The sequence below is a fragment of the Pogonomyrmex barbatus genome, unplaced genomic scaffold (genome assembly GCF_055798465.1).
Source record: "Pogonomyrmex barbatus isolate J1 unplaced genomic scaffold, ASM5579846v1 scaffold10, whole genome shotgun sequence".
NCBI classification, from domain to species: domain Eukaryota; kingdom Metazoa; phylum Arthropoda; class Insecta; order Hymenoptera; family Formicidae; genus Pogonomyrmex; species Pogonomyrmex barbatus.
Window position 1 is genome coordinate 7340048 of NW_028297099.1, and position 24283 is coordinate 7364330.

At 34.3% G+C, this 24283-nt stretch overlaps 3 protein-coding genes across 6 annotated transcripts; 1 reads left to right on the plus strand and 2 right to left on the minus strand.

Annotated features, from left to right (window-relative positions):
- Positions 1 to 1654: 1654 nt before the first annotated feature.
- Positions 1655 to 4047, minus strand: LOC105429746 (uncharacterized). The gene is made up of 4 exons (XM_011642910.3): positions 3577 to 4047; positions 2987 to 3087; positions 1873 to 2862; positions 1655 to 1801 (listed from the first exon to the last, which is right to left on the minus strand). The coding sequence occupies exons 1-4, from the start codon at positions 3676 to 3678 to the stop codon at positions 1672 to 1674; spliced, it is 1323 nt and encodes a 440-aa protein (XP_011641212.2). The 5' UTR covers positions 3679 to 4047; the 3' UTR covers positions 1655 to 1671.
- Positions 4048 to 4212: 165 nt separating this feature from the next.
- On the plus strand, positions 4213 to 20622 carry rho-4 (rhomboid-4). 4 transcript variants are annotated; one of them, XM_089070703.1, is made up of 6 exons: positions 4213 to 4320; positions 6406 to 6974; positions 14234 to 14312; positions 15229 to 15417; positions 15545 to 16053; positions 16155 to 20622. In XM_089070703.1, exons 2-6 carry the CDS (start codon positions 6919 to 6921, stop codon positions 16663 to 16665), a joined length of 1344 nt encoding a protein of 447 aa, XP_088926829.1. In that variant the 5' UTR covers positions 4213 to 4320; positions 6406 to 6918; the 3' UTR covers positions 16666 to 20622. The 4 variants fall into 4 exon arrangements, with proteins under 4 accessions (XP_088926829.1, XP_011641216.1, XP_088926830.1 ...); XM_011642914.3 differs by lacking the exon at positions 4213 to 4320 and having other exon boundaries at positions 6413 to 6974; positions 15545 to 15657; positions 15835 to 16053; XM_089070704.1 differs by lacking the exons at positions 4213 to 4320; positions 6406 to 6974 and adding an exon at positions 13773 to 14036.
- Mks1 (Meckel syndrome, type 1) lies at positions 4937 to 13117 on the minus strand. Its single transcript, XM_025218921.2, has 5 exons — positions 12030 to 13117; positions 9501 to 9800; positions 8458 to 8872; positions 5665 to 6023; positions 4937 to 5520 (listed from the first exon to the last, which is right to left on the minus strand). The coding sequence occupies exons 1-5, from the start codon at positions 12104 to 12106 to the stop codon at positions 5115 to 5117; spliced, it is 1557 nt and encodes a 518-aa protein (XP_025074706.2). The 5' UTR covers positions 12107 to 13117; the 3' UTR covers positions 4937 to 5114.
- Positions 20623 to 24283: the final 3661 nt, after the last annotated feature.

Below are 24283 nucleotides of genomic sequence, written 5' to 3' on the forward strand. Positions count from 1 at the left end.
TGAAATAAAAATTCAACTTTCTTGAATTGTTATGTAAACATAATGAAATTAAAAATAAATTAATCAGAGATTAAACAAATATAGATGCAAATATAAAAATTGCGGAAAGTTATATCAAGAATTGAAAACATAAATATTAAATATTCTTTAAGGAAAAGAGAATGTAGAGAGAAAAGCGAGGTCTGTGATAATATAAACTGTAATAGGTATAAATAAATTAATAAATATTAAATGTAAGGTGTAAAACGGGAAAGAAGATAGAATTGTATTGTCTTGTATTGTAGAGTATTATATAGCGTTGTATTTAAGAAAACGAAACGAGAAATAATGTAAAAAAGTTTCTAGTGAGATTAGAGTAAGTTAGAGAAAAGTGAAAAAGTGAAAGAATGAGAGATGGATGAATGAAGATAAGAATTTTATATTGTAAACCAAGTCCTCTTCTTGACTATAAGATTGAAAATAAATTCTATTCTATTAAATATTCTTTAAATGATCTTTAAATAGAATTTATAATTCTGAATGATTTAACATAAATTGTAACATAAATTGTAGTAAATTGTTTAATAGGATTACGTATTCACATTTTGTCTCTAATATTGCACTTTATTTTTAACATATAGACATACAAATAAAAATGCTATACAATACTTACGTTACTATGATATATATCTATTGTATGTATATATATATATATATATATATATATATATATATATATATATATAAAACAACTATGTATATGGGTGTATATGTATATGTACATACACTGGTATAGTAAATATCGATATATATATATATATTCTATATATATATATATATATATATATCAATATAGAAGGAATATAAGTTACATAAAAACGACATAATATAAAATAGTAAAAATCAGTACAGAGTCAGAAATCTCGTTAAGTGCGAGTCGCTGCAGCGGATTTAGCCTCTTATAATGACGAGGAAAATTTATATTTATATAGAATGATATATTATATATTTGGATTTTGAATTCTGTTTCTATCAATCTGAGCTGCTAGTCATCCCGCCACAGCGTACACCAAACTGTTCGATAAATTTTTTCTTACATACTGACATTTTCTGATCGATGTCAGAGTAGCCTACAAGTCCGTGTCACTTACAGCTACTAGGACAGCCTATCGGTCATAATTAACAACGTTCAATTACAGATCAAACACGATCAAGCTTAAAGCGATCGATTAATCGCATAAAATTCTGGCTAGATAATAATCTCTGTAAAATACTCTGAATTATTATGACTTCTCGCTATTCCGTGTCGCAAACGAGAGGACCTGCCACGCGAGATTAGAGTCAATTCCGAAAAGTTTCCTTCAGCTATTATGAGTAGCACTGTAGACGTCGCCACTTCCGGCATAATTGTTCAAATTAATATTATGCTTGGCTTTGAATTCAGTCTTAAAATTTCTCTGTTTGGGCAGTAGCGTCTTCTTAACGAAACAAAAGCTACTCCCATTGCCAGTCTTTCCATTTGTGTCGCTCGATGGAATTGTTGGAGTGAATTTAATCGAAATGTTGTACGACATTCAACTCTACCTCGCATTCCGGTACCTTGCTTCTGAAATCGGTCCATTACGATTATCTATTATTCATGCTACCCGCAATAGATTTAATAATACGAAGATCGTTTTGTACACAGACGCTTTATTGAAATATTTCATTGCTTTTGGTAGTCTGTACAACTGGCGGCTTGGCATTGGCATGATTGTCCTGATAATGCTTCCATAGGCCAGTTACGTTGTTTACCTGCGCACCACATCCAGGCATTTTGCATCTAGACATTAAACATTCGAATTTTGAAAAAGTTGAAATGTATTTATTAAACAAAAGTGTATGTTTACTTACATGAAAAAGCTGACAGTAGACGCTTTTCCTTGTTTCACCTTTGGCATTTGCTTACCGATATTAGAATTAATTTGTGTATTTGTGACTAATTTGTGGCTGTCTTGATGATGACGATAGTGCGATATGTATTTGTACTTCTTTCCGCAACCATTGACGTCGCATTTATACGTTTCCTGTTTATACCTAGACATGCGTTGTTTCTTTGGAGTATACTCTTCGTCGTCTGAACAATTGCTGTTTGTTTCTATCGAACTTTCCTCGATTTTCATAGAATTCTCACGCTCTAGACCACTCCGAAAGACTCGTTCCAAATTTCCCAAATCTATTCTATGCTCTTGATTTCGCATATTTAAATTGCATATCTCGCTTTTCATGTTTTTCGTAATGGTTACGTCACTATTTATATAAACCACATTATTTTTATCTTGTGTGCACTCTACTTGAAGGATTTCTTCGCACTTTGGTGTACCAGTATCATATTTTCGTAAGAAATTATCCTTAATAATAAGTAAATCTTCATTATTAGAGAACTTGTTAATACCATTCAAAGATTCATTATTCGAATATTCCTCACTGTTTGTAACTGCTGTAATTTTATTCTGCTCATGGCAAAATTCATTCTTCACTTGAATTTTAGTTTCGTTTCTAATAGGACAGTTCTCTTCCTTACTTCCATATTCTTCCTTTATAGCAAAATTTTCATTTGACAGTTTGTCATAACATCCTTCCTCAGTCTTTTGCATGACTTCGTCATCTATTGCATTTTCGGGGCCTTCAAAACAAATGATCTCAGGCTCCATTGGCAGTGTAGGTGGTTGTCTATGGCAACTTTCAATATGTTCTTCAAGATTACCACTAGTAGATTGCAAGGATCCGCAATTGGTATATGGACATACAAAGACATTTATTTCATTGTTGTGCCATTCTTGATAATGTCGCCACATACTACCTGGATCCGACAATTCTTCTCCACAACCTGGCTCGCGACAACTATAAAAAATTCATAAATTAATAAAAAAAAGAATTTTTAATTTAAATATTTTATAATAAAACTATTATAACAATTAATAATAAAAAATAAAATGATGAATTATATTATCTTTGTCACACTCACATGAATCTAATTTTTAAAGCTTCTAGCGCCTCATGTGTCTTATATTCATCTTGATTAGTAAACACCTTACCACAACCTCGTTGTTTGCAAGTATATACTTCCTGCATATTGAAAATTAATTCAAATATTAACAAAATTTCGTTGACCTTATAACATGGATTAAAAACATTCCAATTTCAATGAACTCAGTCACCAAAAGTGCGATCAAAAAATATAAATTCTATATTGATTATATAATATTTATTATCAATCTTATCAAACGTAAATAATTTCCACTGAAATCTGACTCTGAGATTTTATTTTGTAAGTATAATATGTCATTGAGACTAATGGCAAGCCAATTTAAGTCAGTTCAGATCTGGGCATTTCATAAAAAATATATACAAGAAAATGGAATTAGTTAATTATACTTTTGCAAATTAATTATGAGAGAAATTTTTTGAGATGCTTGAACCGAGAACATTCATCAGAAACTCTGCAAAACTCGTTGGAACAAAAGTCAGTTTTTACTATCGTTCCAGTTTACTCTATTTGTTTTGGCTTGGGGGTCATCGACCCTAGACGACCAATGACTCTACCGTAAACTTCACCTTTTTCGGTGCGATTTCCTCGATGGTGCGATTCCGCGAGACGAATCTGATGACGCTGACCTCGGTGGGCCGGTCGGCGCACGTCTCCGTACCCTGGCCCATCCTGCGACGAGACTCGCCACTCGAGCAACGGCGAGCACGGGGGAGGACGAGCTCGCTCACTCACTCGCTCCGCTCGCGGACATCACATAACCTGTATCCTCGTGTGACGGTGCGTTTGACAGAAAAAATTTCGACTTTGCTGAATGAAGACCGCGTGAAATTCCACGGTTTCTCGACGAGGCCGACGCTTGGGTCGCGGCACTTATCGACGAAACGCGTCCACGAGTACGCACAGAAACGCGCCGTCGATTCCGAAAGCTTACATTATCACTCTGTCAATAATAACAATTATTTGTGTTGTCATGCCAGTGGAACGGAATCTGACGGGATCGTCCCGGCCGCAGCGGCGACGCCGGTCAGTTTATCGCGTGTTGAGAACCACTGCTGCGCGACTCGAGGTGAGTTCCACATGGCGCTCACAACGCCCGTGATCAATAATTGTCCTTGTTTAATATTTAATGAAAGCGGCAAAGATGAGATGATTTTAAGAGCGTTTCGAGTGTCAAATGGAACGCACTTTTATAATCACAGAGAAGTGCGCATCTCATCGTCAAATGCATAACTCGCGGTCTACAATTACACCCTATTATAGATCGAAGATTAGGCATAATTACCTGCAATAAAAGAAAAAAAAAAATACTCGTGAGTTGTTTACATCCATCTCTGTCACAAATCATTACGTATGTCACATGCTTAAATTCGTCATCAAACGATGAATTGAAATTAGATTGGACTTTAACCAATCTGTACAAGATTCACTAAATTTGAGATTGATTTTCTTTTTTCTGATTGGTTACATTTCAATCTAATGTATATGCATTTAATTCTAATTTTCTATAGCTGGCAATAGAAAAACAATAAGACTGGAAAATCGCAAGTTTTTCATAAAACTACAATGACATCTCTCTGAAAAATATATATAAAGTCTTCTTTTTTGTCTTTATCAATCAAGACATAATCGCGTTCCAGATTTGTTAAAAAGAAAGATATCCATTAATTATATTCGAAAACTCATTTCAAAAAAAAACAATGTATTATTCCTTCAATTTCCACATGAACAATAATATATATAGTCAAAGCAATGAAGTTTTGAAAATTATTATAGCTTTATAGCTGTTCAAATTCATGGACAATGATTTAATTCTTATAGTTGATTCCAACATTTGATAAAAAGATAATTAAAATTAATTAACAATAGTATAATTAACAATAGTATAAGACATTGTATTTTATATATATATATATATATATATATATATATATATATATATATTTTTCTGACATATCGGTCTTGGCCTTTTAAAATACAAAGTAGAAAAAGACATTAGAAATACAACATATTATTTTATAAATATCACTATTTGAAACAAAATCTTGATAAATAAGTCATTTTTTATTATCAGTCTTTTTATAATTATCGCTAGGATAATTTATCTCTACGAAGTCATTGTTCTTATTCGTATCATACGTTCTTTAGCTGCTTTAAATTGTTCGAGGACATTTTCAACGTTATTCATGAGCGTATCAGTGCTCACTTTATCGGCATCGTCTCTTTGATAATTGGAATGTTTTGTGTGTTTATTACTTTGATGTATCACATTCATATAAATTTTAATATCTCCGCTCGGTACAACTTTCAAATTTGATTTATCTAAAACTTTGCCCTCGTGAGTCATTGGAATACCGCAATATGTTATATCCTCGAGTTCGTAAGAACCACCGACAAAAAATCGTCTCAAGGTATCGATGATATTTCCTTTCGCACGCCACGTAGAGACTGTAAATTCGTATCTTCCAGGTGTCATCGGTATTGGCAATGTCGCGTAACCCTCTATTCGATATCTATATTAAAACAAATGAACACATGAATATATTTCATATTATCAAGGAATGAAAATATCGAAAATAATATGAAATTTTTTAGCCGGATGAAAGAAATAAAAATATAAAAAAAATGTGTAGCTTTCCGTATACAAATGCATTTACCTGGTCCAACTATCCAGAGATGCCACGGAAAATAATAAACGAGGCCAATGTGATGTATCACTGCTTAATTGTTCAGATTCACTTGAGGGATAATGCAAAGATATATCCATGCAATAACTAAAATGCGCCATTTTATTTTCTAAGAGAGATTTCTGCGTTCTGCCAAACAGCCTTTCTTTTTGCTTTGTACTCCAATGTTGCGGCAAATCGATAAAGTAGGTAATAAACAATCCGTCGTAAGAAAAGCCATAGGCTGATACAATATCCAAGGTCATGAATACTGTAGACATATTTGGTGGTGGTGATTGCAATTCCTTGTATAGCTCTGCTTCTTTATAAGCAAGCTGCTGTTGTAATTCCTGCAATGAAAAATGTATTAATATCAATGTAATTAATTACCAATTAATATTCCATCAATTAACAATTAATTTATTTAAGCTAAATATGTATATTCAATTTTATATTGTATACTATAGTATTTTATATACTCATTTAACTTAGAAAAAAATATAAATTTTTCCAGAAATCACCGCATACGTTAATTCATATCAATTCATAAAATTGAGTAGTGGAGAAAAAGAGAGAAGGACTTTTAATAGGACAAAGGAAGTGTTAAGCAAACGATTATTATTTTAAACTTAAAAGACTGATCTTGAGTAAATTATCGCGCTTACAATATCGTAACTATCTCTAAGAGCGCGCGAAATAAAATCCACTAATCTGATTCCATCACTTGTGCAGGAAGTGCAGTGATAAAGCGGCGTGAGGCTACCACTGCCATGCGAATAGTATGCGAAAGCCGCTTTCTATGTTCGCGGATATATTCCTGCTCCACTGTGCACGTATAAACTGTATATATATATATACAGTATATATATACACACGTATACGCTGATAGCGCCTAACATACAGCCTCATGGAAGAGAGGCGTTCAAGAAGACGGACGGGAGAACCATAGGAGTTTCAGTTGATCGTAGGAAGTACGCTGGTCAACTCGGCACGTGCGCGTCTTCACAAGGAAACACAAACACGCGCGATTATCGCGAACATGTACGCCGATTAAGAAGAGTTCGATCTCGGTTTCATCATGCTCGAAACCACGAGGAAATCAATAGGCCGCAGGACTGTTGGGTGTGCCCTCGACGACCGGAAAGAGGAAAGAACGTTGGTGAACTAACAAGAATTTTCCGACGAGGATGCCGTAAACCGTGCTGAGCATCGGGACAGAATTACAGTGTACATAACGACGTGACAATGATGTTCCATCCGCACCGAGCGATGCGTCAAATCTCAGAAATTTCCTACGTAGGGTACGTAAGCGTCCCTTCTTTTTTCTTTCTTTTTTTTTTTTTTTATTTCTTTTTTATATTCTCTTCTTTCGGAGCGCCGACAAAGCTGTGTGTTTGATAGCGCAAATAACGCTTTTTATGACATTTCTTTGATATCGAGTAGTGATGAATTCTTCTGATCGTATCATCGCGAATTTCCTGTGATTTTTCGCCGGCGTCGACCGCGGCAATCTCGCTGCTTAGAAACGAACGGGTGAACGCGTACATCATATTGCTTCATCGCGCCCGTCCAATTTGATAAATATGTGATTTGATAAACGCCGTCGCTCTCCACGTGCCGCTCCGTACTTGACTTGGACATTACATGATCGAGACTCACAAAAAAGAACAAAACAACTGTTTTTTTTTCTATCTCTCTCTCTCTCCTTTTTCTCTTTTGAAGCGAAATAAATAATATACACTATGCATAATACTATTATTAATGACATAAATGTAGTTATATATTTTTGATATTTTGAATATTTTGTATAAATTTATTTTATTAATTTTATTAATTAATACCGTCACGATAATCTGGTGGTTTTTAATAGCTGATGCAATTTTCTTACCTTTTATATCTCAAGATTTATTAAAAAAGATAATTAATGAAATCTCTTCAAAATTTCCAATTCCTCCGAAGATTTATTGCAAAAAATGATTCTCAATAGTTATCATCATTGTTATGAAATTCCGTAATTATTTGCGTGTCTCTTGCGGTTTACTTTTTCGCTAAGTAACGATGACGAATGTCTTGTCACATCTAAAAGCGACACAAAGATTTGTCATTGTGCAATATTATTCTCGGAGTAATGTATCTCATACTTTCAATTCTCATTTATCAAAATATAAATTACATATTACTACGATTTGAAATTAGAAAATGATAAATGAAATTAATAAACGAAATAAATTAATAAATTAATTTTTACGATTGACGGAACTTTATACCTAATTGTTTTTGTGACAATGAATTTTTATATATTTCATTTCTTTCAAGTACGATTACTGTTTCGGTTTCAAAATGTACCGTTAAACAATCAATAAATCAATAAGTTTAATTTAAACAAAAATAAAAAAAAGTCTCGAACTTCTATTTTTATAATGTACGATATGTAACTTAAAAATTATTAAGATTGTAAAAATTATGTATATTTTATCTCATTACTAATTAAATAATTAATCATTAATAAATTATAAAAAATATAAAAATCAGAGAGAGAGAGAGAGAGAGAGAGAGAGAGAGAGAGAGAGAGGGGGGGGGGAGACAGAAATGAGTCAGAGCGGAAAGGATTGTTGGATATTAATGTAACTGCGTTGCGGGACAAATAAACGGAACGTCACTCGGGAATGCCGAGATTGGGTTTTCCACGAAAAGACCGTCTTTTGATCGGTGCGCGTACGCGGTGACGCGAAAGTTTGGTATGCCGATCATCCGTACGCGCGTCGTAAATAGCTGCATACTTACACGCCGCGCGTCCTCGCGGTGCTCCTGCGATTCGAGCGGCGTTCGCCCCTCGGAAACGTGCTCGATTCGATAATTGAACTTGACGCCGTAGCTATTGGTCACACTATAATGACGCTCGCGTTCGTCGTCGTTCGTAAAATCGGGGCTAATCGTCAGCAGTTTCCGCGCCTTGTCGTACGTCACGGTGCAGAGCAGCGTTTCCGAGTCCGTCGACCCGATGCTCGCGGGTTCATCCTTGCGTGAAAGATCGGCCATCACGTGCATGGTGGTGCGTTCGGTGTAGAGATAATGGCTCGATCGAATTCTGTCATTCGTGGGCTTATCGTCGATCACGTCCTTGTTATATCGCTCCCGAAAGGGCTTGCGATTACGGATGGTCGGCAATGCGGTCTGATTCTTCGTGGACAGATACGACCTGCGAGCAAGAAAATTATCATTGGAATTAATGGAAAGGATTAATGAGCCAAATTGAATAAATTGTATTCTAGAGAAAAATAAAATATATATATATATATATATTCTATAAATATATAGATAAAAATAAATGCAATCGTAAATGTTTTCATAAACGTTCTTTTAAGGAGGTTCTCCTTAGTGCGGTAACAAAATAATTTGTCAAACAGTTAGGATATATATAAATTAAATCATTGATCCATCTAAAGATAAATTCTCAATCAATAAAAAGTAGCATAGAAAATCTTCGAAAGTCATATGAAAACAAGAGGACATGAATGGAGCGAAACATATTCAATAATATTTCTATATTACTTATAATATTTTTCTTCTTGTACTTCGATAAATTCGATTTGTAATAAACTCGAATAATCTGAATTTTCAAATCTATATTTCTCAAATAAAAAAGGAGATCTATTATACGGGAATCTTTTAAAAAGGTGCTTTAATTATTCCTTTCCGCTTTGTCTTGCGTTTAGTTTTTTTAAATAAAATCGTTAAGAGGAAAAAGATACACAAACATTTTGGAATTTCTTACGATTGAATAAAATGCATTTGCAATATCTAACAATTAAATTGTATGCCCCTGCCTGTAAGGCACTGTGAGGAGATTGTCATCGGCATAGTAAGAGTCGTTCTCCGTGTACGAGTACAAACGAGCGCCCCGCAACTGCTCGTCGCGAATGCGTCGGTGATACTCCAGCTGACAATCGGTCAGGCAATTCTTCTCATCCGCATAGAAATCGATCTCGAATGGTCCGAACACCTTCTCCTGCCAGCTAAAAATACTGTCCTCCTCCTCCAAGAAGCTGGAGTCCCTGGTCTCGCCGCCTTCAGACTCTTCGGCCAACAACTCGGCCAGCGGAGACTTCTGCTGCACGACTCGCACTCTGAAACAACAAATGAACGTCAACGGAATTGAAATCTGGTGTAATTTGGAAAAGTTTCGCAGCCAGATGCCCGGGAGTCATTCCTTGATTCCGCAGGAACGCAGAACGAAGAGAATTTTAATCGCCATTCTGCGTCTTCGCTATTCACGCACATGCTGGCAATTACAAATTAATTATGGGAGAATCGAGCAAATTTAAAATTCTGCAAATAGCGTTACGTAATTTTCAAGAATGGAAATTCTAAAATTTTCCCACTAATATAAAGATAAACGCGCGCGACAAAAAGAGATGAATATCTCAAATGTGTTATTGAAAAATACTTTGCAGTCTTTAACATTTCGTACAGTGTTTTTCATCAGATCTTTTAGCGTCATTAAAATGCAATAATATTCGATAATAGAATTTTCAACAAGTGAAAATTTTCCATCGTTATTTATTTACTAGGAAAATGACATTGTAAAATTGCAGAACTATAAGATTCTTCAATATTTCTTTTTCTTTGAAAAATGATGAATCAACTTCCGAAAATTACAAGGTTCTTTATTGAAAGATTCTCGAAACAAAGACTCTAATCACTGCAAATATCAGACACATGAAGAAAAGATGGCCATCGTACATGCGGGCTAGTTACATAACATTTCAGCACACACGCATACACACACACACACACACACACACACACATCAGATAGCGCATCAGACAAGTATCACGTTCTCCCTCCAGCCTTTTCAACCTTCGCGTCTTCGTAATTAATATTTACGGAGTCAGGAATGCAATATTCTTCTACAATACGAAGATTTATTTAAAATGCCTATCACAAGATAATTATAATCTTTTTCTAATCCTCGCAAAGAGATTTATATTAAAAACGGGCTTTTTATAAGAGCTAAAATTATTATGTTTCTTTTATAAGTGTGAAATTAAAATTTTTTTTCGCATTTCAAGTAATCATTTCAATAATCATCTTGTAATCTTTCGTTTCATAAGCATATAAAATACCGTGAAGTTAAATGAGGAACAATAAGAGCTTGTTTATCCGATTACATAAACCTACTCTCGGATATGCATGGGCGTCTAATGGATCCACATGATAAACAGAGAGTCAATATATCATAGCCGCTTCCTCGTAAGCTTCTCTCGCCTTCGGAAGTCTCCTGCTGATTTAATACCGTCAGATGCTTGGCTATTCATATTGCAGAAAACTCTGCAAGTGCAACTTCTTATCTTCTACATTGTGTATCTAATTCTAAATTCTCCCTGTTTAAATCAAAGCTTTATTATACATACATATAGCTACATTGTACCGTAGGATAAAATATGATTTAATATAAATAATAATTTCATTTTGCATGACGCGAATGACCGAATTTGTTTCAAAGTTAGAATTTCGATCTCTGTATATTTAATAGACTCAACACTAAAACTGAAGTTATCTCTGATTATTTCTATTTTTCAAATTAATATTGTTTTTCTCGTTAATTAAAGATACAAGATTTCAGAACTTTTCATCAATTATTGTCTTTATTTTGTTTGATATTAAAATCAGAAAATTTAAATATTCTATCTTTTAATACTAGAAAAAGGTAAACATGCGTCAATTTAATAATGCTCTTTCCTTCGATTTTCCTATAATTTTATAAATTCATGTTCTTTTATGCGTAAAATATAGTCTGAGAAAAATTGTCGTTTCTCATTTTTTTTTTATTTTGAAGGTTAGAAAATGATAATTTAATAATAGCTGTGTATTTACATTTACCATATTCTCTGCTTTAATTAAAAATACATTTTCTTATATAATTTAAATTATAACAGAGTTTATAATTCAAAATTTATACTGTTTTCATTACATTCTTTTCATATAGATTGAAGTTCAAATATAAAAAGATTTTGAAATTAAAAAAACAGGACATTTTCCTTCTTAAAATATATTCTATGCGTAAAAATACGCAAATTTAAAAAATTACAAAAAAAAAATCAGAGAATAGAGCATCATGCGTATTTATCCCCAAAAAATATGAATTGGAAAAATGGAAACGGTCAACAATAATTACTTGGCACTTTCAATAAGTTAAAGTTATTTCTATCGATAAATGGATTGTTCTGGGCTTTAATCTTGATTTAGGATTATTTTCTATCTTTTTTCCAATTCTTAGAAAAAGGTAATAAAAGGTAAATTAAGCCGAGATTAAAATTGATTTACATCGGTAGAAGTCAACATTAAAGACACACCTTATTTTTAAATTACATATCGGTTCGTTCACTCTGTAGCTCGCCGCTATTCTCATTCTCTCTTTCTCGCACGACATCCTTGAATTGCCGCTGCGAGCCAGTATTACACTGACTGACTTGATTATTGTTACAAAAACAGAATCGTAACTGCGAAATGTTGAATAGGCTACGGCGACTGTCAATGATCTCGATGGCTCGTTTGTTGATTCATAACGTCGCTAGGCAACATCGTCGCTGCTGTTTGGCACGGCGTCAACATCGCGAAATTCGAAGCCGCCGCGGGAAAGAAGAAGATATATTCATTAGTTAACGTGAAAATACATCTCCATTTGTAATTCGCATTTACATGAACAATACATAATCGTGACAGGCACATTTATTTTTTCATACCGCACGCATGTAAAGAGGCTCCCTTCTCTCTCTCTCTCTCTCTCTCTCTCTCTCTCTCTGTCTCTCTCTCTCTCTCTCTCTCTTTCTTTTAATAGCTTCATTAGTAAGTTTCCAATGAGTCAGAACGATGCGCTACGTGAATACCTCGGGAGACGATCAATGTCGTAACTTGTCGCTATCAGACGGATCCTCTCGACGATTGTTCTCCGTATAAACGAGCGAGACAACAACGTCGATGTGTGTCGCATTGCAAAAACCTTGAATTGTCTAGGATACATCCTGTATCTACAAAAAACAAATAAGCGGCTCGAATAAAGAAAATCTCTCTCTCTCTCTCTCTCTCTCTCACTTTTTTCTTTCTTTCTTTTTAATACAAAGCATTGTCTCGTGAAGAACTAAAAAAAGAAACGCAAAGCGATCCGGTTAAAAAAAGAAACTCGACTATTGTCTATCCATCCTGTACGATCGAAAAGGAAAAGAAAGAGAAAAAAGGGAGCAGTGAGAAAGCAGCTTGGTTGAGAGAAGTCGGAGTCTTGAATTCGCGTCTCGGATTCGGTCTCGATTCGTAAAAACGGAGTTTGCGATAGACAAACAAAAAAAAAAAAGAGAAGGACACAAAGGAAAGGAAGTAGGTCAAGTTACTTTCCAGCGAGTGAAAATTCTTGGCGTTCCCGTGTCCCCGGATATCGTCTCGGCATCTTGACAAGGAGACGCGGCTATCGCGGGTACCGTTAATGTTCGCTTGTTCGCTCTCTCTCTCTCTCTCTTTCTCTCTCGCTCTCTCTCTCTCTCTCGCTCTCTCGCTCGCTCGTCCGCTCTCTCGGACCGACACCTGTTGCGTGTGCGCCTGCCCACGTCCGAAAGGCCGAGCGCGGAAAATTCGATCTCGGGGAGAAAGGGAGACTGACGCGGTAAAGGTCAGTGGCGCGCCCCCTCGTTTCGCTTCCTCGAGATTTCCCGGAGCGTGGTCCCGGGGGGTCCTTCCCCCGCCGTCACTCGACCGTAATTTGCTCGAGGAACCTTGAAGGTTAGGATAATCACAGTTAGACGGTGCATTTGTAGGTATGTGTATGTGTGTATATTATATACACATATATTGTACACACGTAGAATTTGGCGATAGCGTGCACATCTCTTGGAGCGGTGCATTGCACCGCGCGCGCGGGTGGCGAGCAGGTGGAACGATGGCGATGATGGAGGCGGAGGCGGAAGCGGCATAGTTTCCGTGTAATATTATGACGTCGTCGATAGGACGCGGCAGCGTCGTCGTTCTTATTAACTTTCCGCACCGCATATCTGCGATAAGGAAAAATGTGTCATCGCGACCATTATCGGGGGGAGGGAGGGGGGAGGGGCCGAGTGATCGCTCGATATGTAAGATTTGACGGCACGAGTGGCGTAGGTGTGCATAGGTTGGAGGTACCTGATTCTCGTCGAACAAAGTAACCCCGGGACATCTCGCCGGACGGGGCGAGTCACACCTTCATCTCGTGCGAGCGAGCGAGCGTATGTAAGCGTATGAGCTGCCTCGTGCATATTTCACGTATCTGGTTTGTCAGGTAAAACGTGTTCCCCGCATCCAATCATGGATACACGGCGTTCGATACTATCTTCTAGGTGCGACGAGCTCAGACTTCTACCTTGTAGAGTTCTTACTTAATAAACAGGTTTGCGACAGAAACCTGAAAGAATGTGAGACCTAACATGTCGCTTTTAAGCTTTAAGATCTGCAAATGTGTCTATTATTAATGCTTACGGAACTTTGGTAAGACATAGAATGATTGTGTACTGACTATCTGATGTTTACTTTGCAGAAGTTTCAAATTGATAAGGATGTCGACTAATCGGGAGGGCGAAACTGCAGTGACTATCCCACTGCAGTACAATGAAGCTGTAAGTTATATTTTATAACTTATATTTTATATCCTATCACTGACATTAGTTATCAGTGTTATAGATGCATTATTCTGTGCTTTTGAGTATCTTTTCAAAAATGAAGGATATCAGTTATAAAAATGTCATATTTGTATAAGATAAGTAGTAACCAGTAATATCTATTAATATCTATTAATGAAGAAAAAAAATTCATATAGACATATCCCTCGAAAAGCTTTCATTCCAAATTACAGGATTCTTAAAATATTAATAGATGAATAAAAGACAAAGATTTCTTAGAATTGTTTAGAATCACTCAAGGATTCTCATTTTGTCCTCTTATTTTGACAAACATTCAATTTGCACTGTTTACTTTGATAATAGTGAACTTTCTAGAAAATGCATTTTTAATATTTCAAGAAGCTTATAATTCAAAATAGAAATTTTTCTAGATATATTTATGAATTTTATTTATGCTTATAAAATAGAATATATTATTAAAATTTGATCAAATCTTTCTTATATAAATTCCCTTAATAGCATGAAACCTTTGTTTAAAATCTGTTTAAACTTTGCATAAAACAAATAGTCTGAGAATTTAAGATAGTTACTCACTATGTATATTAAAATTAATATATTGGAATATATCTGTTAAGATTTCTCTTTTTCTCTATCTTTTTTTTTTTATGTTTTACTTGTTTTCACTTGTAAGCTTAGCTTTTCTTACAAGTGAAGCTTTTCTTACAAATGACTCATGAAACTAGCTCAAGACTATGATTCATTTATAAGGAAAAATACATGTGTTTCTGTTATTGATTCTATACCACTGATTATTGTTGGCAACAAATGATATGAGTTTGATAAATTGTAAATATTCATTAAAGATCTTTGTATTTATAAATATTAACATATATTTATTAATTATTGTTTACAGCATTGGAAAGCTATTTTTGAAAAATATGATCTCGATGGAGATGGAAAAATATCACTGCAAGAATTAAAAGCGATGATACGCGGGCCAGATTTTTCCAAGGACATCCCTGCCGGGGTAGTCCGCACGATAATGCGTAAGGCAGATCTGGATGAATCTGGCTATTTGGAGTATCCAGAATTCATAGCAATGGTTAGTCAATTCTCAATTCTTAACGAGAATATGGAAATTCAAATCATTTTCTCTTTAGTTAGTAAAAGATACATTTTGAAGGTTCTTATTTACTAATACCTCACATTGTGATCTTTTTCTTATTTAGATTCATAGAAAGGACATGCAGGGTATATTTGGACACCTCGTGCAACGTTACGTGCACTCTGTGATACCTCAACGACCAAGCCGCGCGATGAGACAATCTTCCATGGGTTCGAGGTATTATCCCCAGCGACAAATCAGTATTCTAATGCACGCACCACCTTCTCCTCCTCCCTCGAGCTTTGGTGATTCTCCTCAGACTGCTATGATTAGGGCGAAAAGATGCCGTTCAGCACGTTTTACTGATCTACAGCAACAAACAAGTACAATAACGGAATCTTCTCTCTACTCTAGCGATTATCCAGATGGGCTGTACGAAGAAGAGTACAGCTGTCGACCACCGGCCATAGCAATGATTATCATATCGATAATAGAAATCATTTTGTTCATGTATGATGTGATTAAGCACAAATCTCTTTCTGTAGAGGGACCAGCGGCTACATTATTTATTTATAATCCGCACAAGAGGTATCAAGCCTGGCGATATCTAACGTACATGTTTGTGCATGTCGGGTACGTATCATAATCTCGTTTTATAATTAAATGTATTAAAATTCATTAGATTAGAATATTTTGATATGCTCATGAATTCTTTTTCTTTTTTTATTCCATAGAGTCTTTCATTTGGTCGTTAATCTATTGGTACAAATTATGTTGGGCATTCCTCTGGAGATGGTTCATAAATGGTGGAGAGTATTGATTATATACCTAGCCGGAGTACTAGCTGGTTCTCTAGGTACATCCGTTTCGGATCCAACGGTTTATCTGGCTGGTGCTTCGGGCGGAGTATATGCATTAATTACTGCACACGTGGCGACTATAATAATGAACTGGTCGCAAATGGAATTTGCTGTATTGCAACTATTAGTCTTTCTCGTTGTAACAAGCGTTGATGTCGGTCAAGCTGTATACAATCGTTACGTGCTCGATACGAACGACCAGATCGGCTACGTTGCTCATTTGGCCGGTGCTGTGGCAGGTCTTCTAGTGGGCATAAATGTCCTCCGAAATCTCGAGGTACAAACTTGGGAAAAGGTTGTTTGGTGGGCTAGTATGTTTACTTACACAGGTCTCATGACTGCAGCTATTTTGTGGAATGTATTGTACACCTCGTATTACGAATGATGATAAACGAAATATCGATATTCGATCTGTTCGAATAACACGTATATATATATATATATATATATATATATATATATATATATATATATATATTGATAGAGATAAATGTATTATTAAAGAGAGAAAACTTGCCTTGAAAAGATTATAGGTATATGCATAAATTTGCTATATATTTTTATATATTAGTTGATATAAAATATACTCGTATTATTTTATATTAATATAAATTTAATATAAAATAATAAGTATAATTATTATTATATATTTTGTATTAATAGAGATAATTAAAATAACATAAATTTCTAAAATCGAACAAATAGCAAGTATTTTCATACAGACTCTATCGAGAAGAGGAATTAAGGTTTACAGTTTTGCATCAATCACTAACCGTAAATATATTAAGTAATATTAAACGCAGTATTTTTTTTTTAAGTACATATTTTTGAAAGCAAGTTGAACAATAAGATGCTGTGATACTTTTGCTACACGTATTAAGTTTATGCAATTTGCAAGTTTGGCAAATTGAATGACATTAAAATTATGCGCGGAATATTAATATTTTTATTTTAGAACTTATTGCCTCATTATTTGAAAATGCGTAAAAAAACTACCTCTATCAGTATGCACAATAATCTATTGTGTACATGAAACGTCAATTAATCACTCAACAATACTTCATGTATTTTACAAGCACAGATATATATGTGTTTTGTCTTTAATAATCTGAATAACGTATAGAAAATCTAAAAAAATCTAAAAAACTATAATGTGAAACTAATAAAATGTGAATTGCTAATAAAATCTAATAATAAAATCTATTATTAGATTTTAATTAATATATTGTTATAGATTTCAGTAATTTTCTACATATGATATAGGTTTTAGTTTTTTTTTCATCATTCTGGGTTATTTAAAATCTAAATAAGATAAAATTGAAAGCAGATGATTTGTAAATATTATTAAATAAATATCTGTCACAGATATAGAAAAAAATTCGTAGTGCACAGCTGGATTTATATATATTATAGAAATAAAAAAGGAGACTAAAACTTTTGCATTTAATATATATATATATATATAAAATTACTATGATTTATAATAATGTATGTGTATGTATATATATATAAAATTATCATTAATGCTTTCTTATTTAATTTGAAAATGCTTTGATGAAAATAGAAAAATTTCAGATTTAAATGAGAAGAACATGTATAATTCATAATTAATACGTGCTCCGCGTTTTAAAGGTACAAATACAATACAAAACTGCGTGTATTTTGCCTAGATAAGCAATTTTTTTTTCGTGAAATATCTTAATAGAACATTCGTACATCATACGAATTGTTATAAATTGTATTACAGACATTAACATGATGCTATGCTTACAGATACAAAATATGTGAACATTTTTGGACAATTTATTTATTTTATTTTAAATTTGTGAATAATATATACTTGTACAACATATTCTTTATTTCACGTACCTGATTTGCAAAGCACGGATATATTAATTTATTAAATATATGAATTAAAAAAAATATATATATATATATGTATAACATGAAAGAAAAACAGGAAAAGTTTGGCTTTGTAATTTGTGTTCACAATATGCATATAATTATATCAAGCAATATCAGTTATAAATAATCAAGATGAAAGTTTATACTATTGTATTACTTTTGATTAGACTGATAAGAAATATATTATATATTCTAATGTGTGTTTGTTTGAAAAGATAAGATCTATAGCTCATTCTGGAAAATTAACTATTTTTGACCTGTTGTATGCAACAGACATGGCAGCTATCAATTATAATAACTTTATTTAGACAATAATTTATATATAAGTTTTAAGATTTTTGTATTTTACTTAATTAAGACAATGCAACCGTCTTTTGCTGAGTGAAAAGAATTGTTTCTATTAATTTATAAAGTTTTAAGTCAAGGCTGCTATTTTAAGTCTAGAATGCTTAAAACTAAAAAGATGAACTATAATTAATTTATGATGTAATTATAAATGTGTTATTTATATATGCGCATATATAATTACATAATTTATATTAATAACTATTATGCAGGATGGTTCTTAATTATATGTACTTTAGGTGATTGGTTTAGAATCCAAAACAAAAAAAAGGGACTGAATTAAGTTGTATAAACATATACTTTAATTGATATTGAAATAATTGGAAGACAAAACATATTTATTAAAATCCTGATAAAATATGATTTAACTTACCTGATTTTTTAATTGTACTCTTTATTTCGTTCTGAATATTATTTATTATGCTCGATTATAATATCGATGACCTATAAGAAATTCCTATAAAAAAAATTGATTCTATAAAATATATATAGTTTTAGTTAAGCATCCGCGATAATGTTATGTAAAATTTTATATCTATGTCTCATCTATTAATGCGACGCGCATATTTTGCCACGTATAAGTGCCTTGGATGTACTCCTCATTGTACAATATTTTGTATAAAAATAATAAATATGAGCTTTTATTGACGTGGAGGGATGCGAAATGAAGATATCCCGTTTTCAAGATAAATATAAATTCATATAGACTTAAGTAATATTTTATGATCGATTTTAACGAAAAAAATAAACATTTATTATCGTTCAACGAAGAGACGGAATGTCCGTAATGTATATTTTATATGCGCTTTGTACAAAATAAAATCATTAAAAAATAAATGAGTGATTTGATGTAATTATCATCTTGTAGCCGGATATATACGTATCTTAAGTTGAAGTGTCTTCTCGCTTCTCAATTAAATTTCCCGAAAGTAAACGTTTATAACAAAATCCATTTAATCAGAAAGAAGAAATTAATTTTTCGTTTAAATTTATTTCTCGCACACCGTATTTTATTAAAGGTTTCGTCTTTTTTTTTTTTTTTTTAACAGAATAACGTATTCTCTTTCGAGAGGAATAATAATACGGAGTGAAATCAAAAGGCAAAAGCGAGGAGATGCTCCTTATTATAACGGAGGTGATTTTTATTTCAACAAAAATAACAATTTACATTGAACTGTTTTGATAATAATATTATCGTGTATGCTACATCTGTAGTTTTACTGTAGGCGTGGTATGCTCTCGCTCGCTATATAATTAATTTTCAGTTACTTTGTTTTGTAATTAGTCGCATTAACAGAGCGTGGTTTTTTCGTGGATAATAATCACGTTCTCGTAGATAGAGTCTTTCGCTTCTTTCCTCGTCGTATTTCTTTTCCCCCTTCTCACGTCTTTTCTTTTTTTTTTTTTCTTCTTTACCTTTTTATCTGGGCTCGACAATTCTGCGATCGCGCCGTATGCATTTATTATTATTATTATTTTTTTTTTATTAATATTAATATTATTATATTATTATGATACAACAATCGGGAGGGAGCTGTGTGTACCTCGGCGTTATCATATCACTATGTACAGGCTTGTCGTCTTCCGCGTCTTACGTCGTAGGGATCGAACGATAGACACACCGAAACAAATTAATAGATCATCTTTCCTCGACGTATTACAAATGAGTGTAGGTACATATACACGTGACATTCGCAAGCTTTCATGTCGCCTAAAACTCTAATCTAGATGATACTCGTATCGGCTGCAGCGATAAATCTCGCTTCGTCTTTTCTTCGCTGCGAAAAACGCATCTCTCTCTCTCTCTATTGTTCTCCGAGATGTCGTCGGTGTTTCACTCTCGCATTTCTTATGTTTATTATATGTTACAGTACTGCATCGTACCTGAGATTCCTCATACACACACACAGACGATTTCCCTCGAAAAGTCGAATGCAATCGGAGATTTCGCGGGAACAACCAATCCAAATCATTTTTTTTTTTTTTTTTTTTCAAATACTCATCGCAGAAGGTTGATTCAAATTTTATTTTCTAGACTTTGATCGTTATATGATCAATGTCAATAGCAATAATCACCGTTAAATTTTATATATAATAGAAAAAAATTATTCGGAGTTACAATTATAGTATCATGTTATACAATTACATTATACACAGATTTTATACGTACATTACATATAATTGCGTAACAGATACATAATTCTAATTAAACGGATATAATAATTTCGATGGTCTCAATAAATATATAACTTTTTTTAAAAAAACTAGATTAGTTTGTTATTGCGTCGCAAAGTTTTCTCGAGAGTGCTTAAGGAAAGAAAAATGAATTGGATCGCTGTTACACACCGAATTTTGTCCCTTCGATCTGCGAGAGGGAGATAAGACGGTTCGTTGAGAAATGCGAAAAATCGACCCAAATTCGAAAGACCCGACACCCCGAAGATCTCTCTCTCTCTCTCTCTCTTGAAGATACGTACCGACGAAAGGGAGTTCACTGTATGTTCGCTAAATGTCAAACACATTGTATGTACACGTCGAATTTCTCTTCTCTCCGACAGAACGGGGGAGGGAGGGAAGGGGGGGGGGGGGGAAGGGGATTTAATTCCTCACTATCCTCTGTGTGTATGTGTCCGTGTCCTTGTGTGTTTTGCGCTTTATTATGTATTATTTTATGTTACACGCAGACCCGATCTTTTTATACACGCGGGCGTTGAAAGTTGCTCCTGAAGTCAAGGCGTACCTCGATCGCGCGAGTAATTTCGTCCAGAGTGGTGGCGGCTCTTCCCGGCAGGGTTGCGACGAGTATCTACGAGTTTAAATATATGGAATATATAAATGAACGCAAGAAATTTGCGGAGAACAGAGACGTGTGAAGGAAATGTGATGCTAGAGAGAGAGACGTTCTGAAGGTACGCACAGAGTTCTCGTGTTATATATTTTACATTCTCTACTAATCGTTTACTAATCGTTTTGCTCTCGACGTTTCCCTTCGTGCCGGACTTGGACCTCGCACCACTCTCGCGCCTCATCGACGACGACGTGGGAACGATCGCTAAACGCGGGCTCTGTGTGTCGCTCAGGTACTATACGAGGAGGAGAAACGTGACGCCGAGGACAAGTCTTCTAAGTATGAAGTACGAAGATAGAGCCACGGCTGTCGCGTTGTTGTATGTTCGCAAATGTTATGCATGCCTCAGGCTAACTAGATTAATTTGCTTCAGTTGTGTGATTGCATTTGTGTGTGTGTGTGTGTGTGTGTGTGTGTGTATGTGTGTGTGTCTCTATACAATTTACATATCCATCTTCGTTAATATTCTGGAAGCATTCGACGGTTTTGTCAGGACCTCAACAGTTATTTGTACAATGAAGAATCCCTGGAGACGCGCGCCTCCGCGCACACAGGTTGCAGTGTTCCGCGGCACCCACCGATTCTCTTCGCCATAAGAAAGACCAAGAAACGATCGAGTTATGTAAACTGAGACGAAATTTAAATATTATAAAAAAAATCGTTTACAAAGTTTCAATGCAATATTTAATCGAAGCATACGTTAACATATAATTAAAACGCATATGATAAATTAATACTTTTAAAGGCTTGATCTTTCGCCGCAGCAATATTGATTTATCATCATCATAGGCGAGAAAAGATATGCAGTAATTTCATTGTATAATTTTATTTCTTAATTTTCCCTCAAAAACATAATAATTCTGTAAACTTGTAAAATGTACGGAAAAACTGAGACATCTATTCGATCTATTATCCGTGAAATAAGGGATTATTCTTCAGCCATGCTTAATTATCATGTTACTTGAGTATAGCTGAAAAATAATTTGTTATTTCACTATTCTACATTTCTACATGACAAATCGGACAAATGTCTCAGTTTTTCATACATTTTATAAGTTTTAGAATCACAAAATTATATTTTTAAAAGGAAACTAAAAAATAAAGCTATACATCCCAAAAATTATTATATGTCATCTATGATGTCATATAAAATCGATATCGAAACAACCGAGCTTTTTAAAGTGATAAAAAAAAATAATATAACTTTATTAAATCATAATAATCATAAATCGCAATTATATGTTACATATTAAATTAATTTGTATAAGAATGCGATTTAGCTTATTTTATACAAACAACAGATTTTCTTTTAAAAGTTTTTAAATGTCATTTATCTAATCAATCATATAATTCCATTGTTTCTAGGCAAAGGCTAAAAAGAACCGACGAGTTTCACATCACAAACTGCTCTTATTAAGCGAGACGCTTAGGGAAGATGAGAATAAGAAATTAAAAGGAAACAAAACGAAAAGAAGATAAATTAAAAAGAGAGTAATATCTGTCAGGATATTCTTACCGAGGATATTCTTGCGGTATCGAGGATATGAAGAGGAAGCGAAAATACAAAATGAACGAGGGCTAATCGTCTGATCGCTGGCGTGCGAAGATAGGCAGTCATCTTTATACAGCGAATCTCTGTAGTCTTGATATCTCAGTCGTACGAAACGACACGGAATACATTTAATCGAGGTGCTATCTGGCGGAAGCGATGACTCACGACGCGGTGATTGAAAGAAGTAACTCTCACGGTGACGTTTGAAGAATTCGTCGAGTGTCACAGTGGCGAAGAAATAAGACGCAGATCGCAAAATAGTTGAAGCTACAAATATAAAATTAGGCTGTACAAAAAGTATGCAATTGGTGTATGTGTGTGTGTGTGTATATATATATATATGTGTGTTGTGCGTCGTGTATGTGATAGTCAGAGCGTACACATTCTCTCTGTTTCTCTTTCGCTCTTTCTCTCTCGCTCTCTTTCTCTCTGATTTGTTTAAACAGATAAAATAAATCTACATCCAATTTCGCTTCGCGAATGATAATTCCATTAATTTAATCGCCTGCATATTTGTTTTTACCGTTTATTAGTAAGAGAACACAGAGTCCTCTCCTAGGGGAAAGATTTTGTTTTCTTCCCTCTAAAATCAGTTCGTGGCTATTTAAACTCCTAAATGCTGGCTACGTCGATTTTATCACTAAACCTAAACTCCTTATACAATATCATGTACGGATTATCTAGCCATATTACTTGCTCAACTTAGAAATTAATATTATGTACTATGTACAACACACTTAGTGTTACAATTTTTTTCCCGTTTTCTCTCAAACCCACCTCACCAAGGTGACAGTTGATTTCCCGGTTGCCAGAACATTCCGATTCGCCATCTCGATTCGCCCACGCGTGCCAGAACAGCGTTGTACAGTATTTTCCTCGACGTATCTCGCGTTTTCCTTCTCTCTTGCTCTTCTCCTTTCTCTCATCTTCAGTTCGGACTATAGACTACGCTTTGCACTGGTATGTAACACAGTTGAATCTATTAATCCCAGATACATCACAGACTCATTCCAAATAAAAACACGTACGCCCTCATAAGCGTTGTATATTATTACCGCTTCACGATTACATATCTCTTTTTCTCCTCATTTTTGTACAAAAGAAGCGTCTGTATTGAACATGGGATATACATATATAGACCTAGATGTTTCACAGATCGAATGCTTGCGCGTATATCGACGTCTTTTTGCGGACTGATCAAGCCCAAGTCAACGTAAAAAATAATAATTCACCTCGATTGAACGACTAAAGCTTCGCGCATTCAGTATATTAGATACGAAACAGAATGGGTATTTATATCGAGTAACGACTCTAGTTTACTTCTTTTGCGAAACGAAACGCTAACATACACAT

Coding starts and splice junctions, on each gene's coding strand:
- Mks1 (XM_025218921.2), bottom strand. CDS start 12,106: ATGTCGTGCGAGAAAGAGAGAATGAGAATAGCGGCGAGCTACAGAGTG. Junction 9,801..12,029: donor ATATGTAATTTAAAAATAAG/GTGTGTCTTTAA, acceptor TTGTTGTTTCAG/AGTGCGAGTCGTGCAGCAGA. Junction 5,521..5,664: donor TCTCTGGATAGTTGGACCAG/GTAAATGCATTT, acceptor GTTTTAATATAG/ATATCGAATAGAGGGTTACG.
- rho-4 (XM_089070703.1), top strand. CDS start 6,919: ATGATGTTCCATCCGCACCGAGCGATGCGTCAAATCTCAGAAATTTCC. Junction 6,975..14,233: donor TCAGAAATTTCCTACGTAGG/GTACGTAAGCGT, acceptor TTTACTTTGCAG/AAGTTTCAAATTGATAAGGA. Junction 15,418..15,544: donor ATCCAGAATTCATAGCAATG/GTTAGTCAATTC, acceptor TTTCTTATTTAG/ATTCATAGAAAGGACATGCA.
- LOC105429746 (XM_011642910.3), bottom strand. CDS start 3,678: ATGGGCCAGGGTACGGAGACGTGCGCCGACCGGCCCACCGAGGTCAGC. Junction 3,088..3,576: donor AGGAAATCGCACCGAAAAAG/GTGAAGTTTACG, acceptor TTCAATATGCAG/GAAGTATATACTTGCAAACA. Junction 2,863..2,986: donor GCTTTAAAAATTAGATTCAT/GTGAGTGTGACA, acceptor AATTTTTTATAG/TTGTCGCGAGCCAGGTTGTG.